A 1,864-nucleotide genomic window follows, 5' to 3' on the forward strand; every position below is an offset into this window, starting at 1 on the left:
TGCCACAGCTTGAGAAAGATATGCCATATGGTACTTAACATCAGAATCGGAATGAGCTTGTGCCTTTTGTGTGAGACGCTGAAATTTATTAGAAAATCAGAAAGCCTCATTTCCACCAAGTTCCTGAGACCTGCCATCTGCTGCATGAGAAAGAAAATGGAGATTTTTTTTTTTTAACCATTTACTTATTGTGAAATGTGAGAGTGCTGGTGTGTTTAAAAAAGCAGGGCTGGGGGCTGGGTTTGGGGGGGGTGTTGCATAAGAACAAGCCAGAGCAAGCCCACTTGGCAGGGAAGAAAGAAGACTGTCAGCTGAATGGTGGCAAAGGCTTGGGAAGCATAATTATGGAAATCACCTATTCCAGAGCGTTTTTTTTTTTTTTCCTCCTCCTCCTGACCACATGTTCCTTCTACATAGGAACAGCCCATGGGGAGGCCAGCTTTCAAGAATAAGCAAAGTCTCTGTTTCAGAAAGGAAGAGGAAGGAGCTTAAACAAGCACCAGGCTCTCTGAGTATTAGGTCTCTCTGGGGAGAGAGCAACGCAAGTAGGGCAAGAGGGAGCAGACAAGGAGCCCAGAAGGCTGAAAGGATGGGGCGGCAAGGGGGGTTCCTAAAGGGAGATGCAGGAGGGCGGGGGAGGCCAGAGGGGAGGAGAATCTGACAGGGGGTGGGGATGTGGTACCCAGTGAGAAGGAAGACATCTTCTAACGTTGTTGGGAAGCTTACTGTCATGTTGGGGATACAAAGATAAAGCTGTTTTGTACCATCAAGAGGGCATGTCAGGTGCCTGGGGATTCATTTCAGGGGGATGCCTGTTGTCTCTGGCTTCACTGGGTTCACAAGATGCTGGCTTGACCCCGAGTCCCTGTGGCTGTCCTGTCTCTCCACAGAGCCCTTCAGCCTGGAGAGCTTACCTAACCCTTTGCTTTTATTATAATAATTTATTTTTACTCTTGCTTTTACATCAGAGCTTGCCATGTCTATAGGAACTGCTGCAGGCAACGTTCACCGATACGGTTAGTGCCCACGTTTCTCAACTCTGATCACAACATTCAGGATGTAAAAACCTTCTAGCAAATAGGCTGCGGGAGCCTGAAATGAGCCGTGATGGGGGTTGGGGGTGGGGGAGTAAAGCTTTAAGGCACCAGGGAGTTTCACATTATGACATTATAGAGTCAAGTTCAGGTCAAGGCCGGCCTTTCCTGGACCACATCCAAGGAGGCTTAATTAAAGAAGAACTGAAAAAAACCTCTCAATAGGCAATCTTATCCAGGAGGCGGTCTCCCAGCAGGATCCCAGGGGCATCCTCAAAGTCAAGTTCAGGTTCTAGGCCCTGCTCTGGGGCCATGGGGGGCCACCTGAGAGTGCAGCCCATATCCTCAGCCTCCACGCTCCCCAGGTGCTCATCATCACGCAGGTAGGTGACCAACAGCGTGTCCAAGGAAAGGACAAATGCGTGCAAAAAAGCCTCGGATGGTCCAGGAATCCTCATCTCGCACTGAAGCCAATCCAGGAACCAAGGCTTCAGTCGAGAGTCTGCGTGGACCTTGTTAAGGCGGAATTGACTTGATGGGAGAGGGATCAAAGTGAGTTTCTAAATTTGCAGTGAGATTAAGTGGAAAGCGACCAGAAACCCCAGTGTCCAGCTGTGATCCGGACATACTGGTCCTCCGAGCCTTCTCCCACCCAGGGTGGTGATGCGTGAGAGCCGCCTCCTGTTCTGGACTCGAGCCCGTGAACTCTGCATGGGCAGAAAGGCGCAGCGGTGCTGTCGGCCCCTCAGGGAGAAGTCAGGGGTCAGCCTTTGGGAGCAGGTCCCACACGCTGGCCTGGGCTCAGGGAAGGGAAGTGACCTTACTTTTTA

At 50.8% G+C, this 1,864-nt stretch overlaps 1 protein-coding gene across 1 annotated transcript in view; it reads left to right on the forward strand.

Moving 5' to 3' along the window:
• Positions 1 to 1,697: 1,697 nt before the first annotated feature.
• The window catches only part of LOC104985522 (guanylate cyclase soluble subunit beta-2-like), a 61,676-nt gene continuing 61,509 nt past the window's right edge, over positions 1,698 to 1,864 (forward strand). The window contains exon 1 of the mRNA XM_010835736.1: positions 1,698 to 1,796. Coding sequence (XP_010834038.1) covers positions 1,698 to 1,796 — 99 coding nt within the window. The remainder of the gene's footprint in view (positions 1,797 to 1,864) is intronic.

The sequence above is a fragment of the Bison bison genome, unplaced genomic scaffold (genome assembly GCF_000754665.1).
Source record: "Bison bison bison isolate TAMUID 2011002044 unplaced genomic scaffold, Bison_UMD1.0 scf7180017864048, whole genome shotgun sequence".
NCBI lineage: Eukaryota > Metazoa > Chordata > Mammalia > Artiodactyla > Bovidae > Bison > Bison bison.